Consider the following 2,107-nt stretch of genomic DNA (forward strand, 5'->3'; position numbering starts at 1 on the left):
GTAGGTCTGAAATTAGCCTGAGCTGTTTTTTTAAAGTTCCTACATGATGCCGATCTTGGTCAATGCCTGAAATATACTGATAGTGTTGCAAGGAGTTTCAGAGCAGTTTATAACAGCTTATCAGTACCGATAAGAGGTTAATGGTTTATACTTGGTCTCTGTGAGTTCTCCAGAGGGCTTTTCCTAGCAGGAATATGCCCATGTGGCCAAAACCAAAAACCCCTAATATTCCATTTTAGGCTTTCTGGGTTCTGAGGTGTTCTGTACATCTACTGCTGGTTCCTGATCTGTGAGAGAAAATGCATCCTGCCTGGCCCTTACCTAGAGAGGACAACAGGAGACTGTATCTCGTGTCCCTGGGCCCTTTGCTGTGAGACAGCCATCATATGTGATATATATCCTTACTTTAATGCAGTGGTTATTTTGTCCCCTTTTCCTATAATAAACTACAGATTTATAAGCACTGTCATTTTGGGTCCTATGAGTCTTCTTTAGCAATCAAACACTGTTTAACTGACACTATTAGTGTAGTTATAAGGAGAGGAAATAGAAGTAATTAATTTCCATTGTTCCAAGGAGAAACAATCAAGATTGATGCGTTAGGCCAGGTGTGGTGGCTCATGCCTGTAATCCTAACACTTTGGAAGGCCAAGGCAGGAGGACTGCTTAAGGCCAAGAGTTCAAGACCAGCTTGAGCAAGAGCAAAACTCTGTCTTTACAAAAAATAGAAAAATTAGCTGGGTGTGGTGGCATGCGCCTGTAGTCCCGGCTACTTGGGAGACTGTGGCAGGAGGATCAATTGCTAGAGCCCCAGGACTTTGAGGATGTAGTGAGCTATGATGATGCCACTGCACTCTAGCCCACATGAGAGAGAGAGAGAGAGAGAGAGAGAGAGAGAGAGAGAGACCTTGTCTCAAAAAAAAGATCAATCTTAAAACAAGGCAGATTTACTTTGTCTTGCAAGGTATTGAGCAAATGTCTAGATCTGTTCACTGAACACTGAAGTAGAAGCTAAATGTTCATCTGCTGTGAGATTACTGCATTGGGTATATGACCTCAAGGTGCCTACTGACCCCTAAGACCTTAACATTTCTCAATTTGGAAAAAGCTTTTCAATAGGAACCATACCTGTGATGTCAGCTTCCCAGCAATCTGCATTCGTTCAATTTCTGCAGGAGATTTGATCAGTCGGAGGCGCTGTACCAGCTGCTGGACACCCCGAACCTTGTTCTTGCTCCTGGCTTTGGCCTCCGTCAGATGCTGCATGTAGTCAGAGTGAAGCTGTGCATGAGAGGGCCTCATCCAGTCATACCAAACCATGTTCGTCTCAGCTTAGAACAAGAAGCCAAAAGATAAATTTAAAACAAGACTAACAGCAACAATAAGAAATGTCAACTGTCATAATGACTTGAATAAAACTCAAAACTATAAAACCTGTAATGTAGACCTCTAAAGAGTTGAGTAAAACTCTCTTAGGACTGAAGCAACTGAAGGGTTTGATTATAAATCACTGGAAAGGCCATTCCCTGAAAATGGGAAGATATTTTGAAATTGAATATGCAGCCTTTTGGCCCAAAATTTAATTGTTCTTTATAAAGATGATAGATGGGACTAAAGCTTTATTTAAGCTTTGACTTTACTTATTATTTATTAATTGTTAAAGAACAATTACAACAATTGTTCTCCACCACCACTGTTGAGCTAAAGGCACTGTTGAATAATTGCCCATGAAAGGACAGAAAAATGTACTCAGATCATGATGTTATGGTTAAAGTATCCCATCCCTTCATAAAATTAACTCAGTACTAGGCGAAGAAGGTTCTTCTCTCATTTTGGAGCAATTATTCATTGCTTTAGAAACACTAAAGTTGATAATATGTGCTAATCCACATCTACCCACCTCTCTGTCTATTACCCCTGTAAACAATCATGGTTCACCTTTTAACTTTAGCAACCCAAGGAAATGGTCTATATTTGCTGGAGATACATGACATGAAGGCCCATTATGAAAATGATTTGTACTTAAACGCAGATACACATTTGTTCTCTTCTTCTGACAGTAGTCTATGAATAGTATTCCTAATAATCTAAGTCTGAAGGGTTGTAT

At 40.1% G+C, this 2,107-nt stretch overlaps 1 protein-coding gene across 1 annotated transcript in view; it reads right to left on the bottom strand.

Annotated features, from left to right (window-relative positions):
- The window catches only part of XPNPEP3 (X-prolyl aminopeptidase 3, mitochondrial), a 103,773-nt gene that overhangs the window by 44,991 nt on the left and 56,675 nt on the right, over positions 1–2,107 (bottom strand). The window contains exon 4 of the mRNA XM_012637974.1: positions 1,129–1,331. Coding sequence (XP_012493428.1) covers positions 1,129–1,331 — 203 coding nt within the window. The remainder of the gene's footprint in view (positions 1–1,128; positions 1,332–2,107) is intronic.

Source organism: Propithecus coquereli, unplaced genomic scaffold (genome assembly GCF_000956105.1).
Source record: "Propithecus coquereli isolate 6110/MARCELLA unplaced genomic scaffold, Pcoq_1.0 Scaffold126, whole genome shotgun sequence".
Taxonomy (NCBI): Eukaryota; Metazoa; Chordata; class Mammalia; order Primates; family Indriidae; genus Propithecus; species Propithecus coquereli.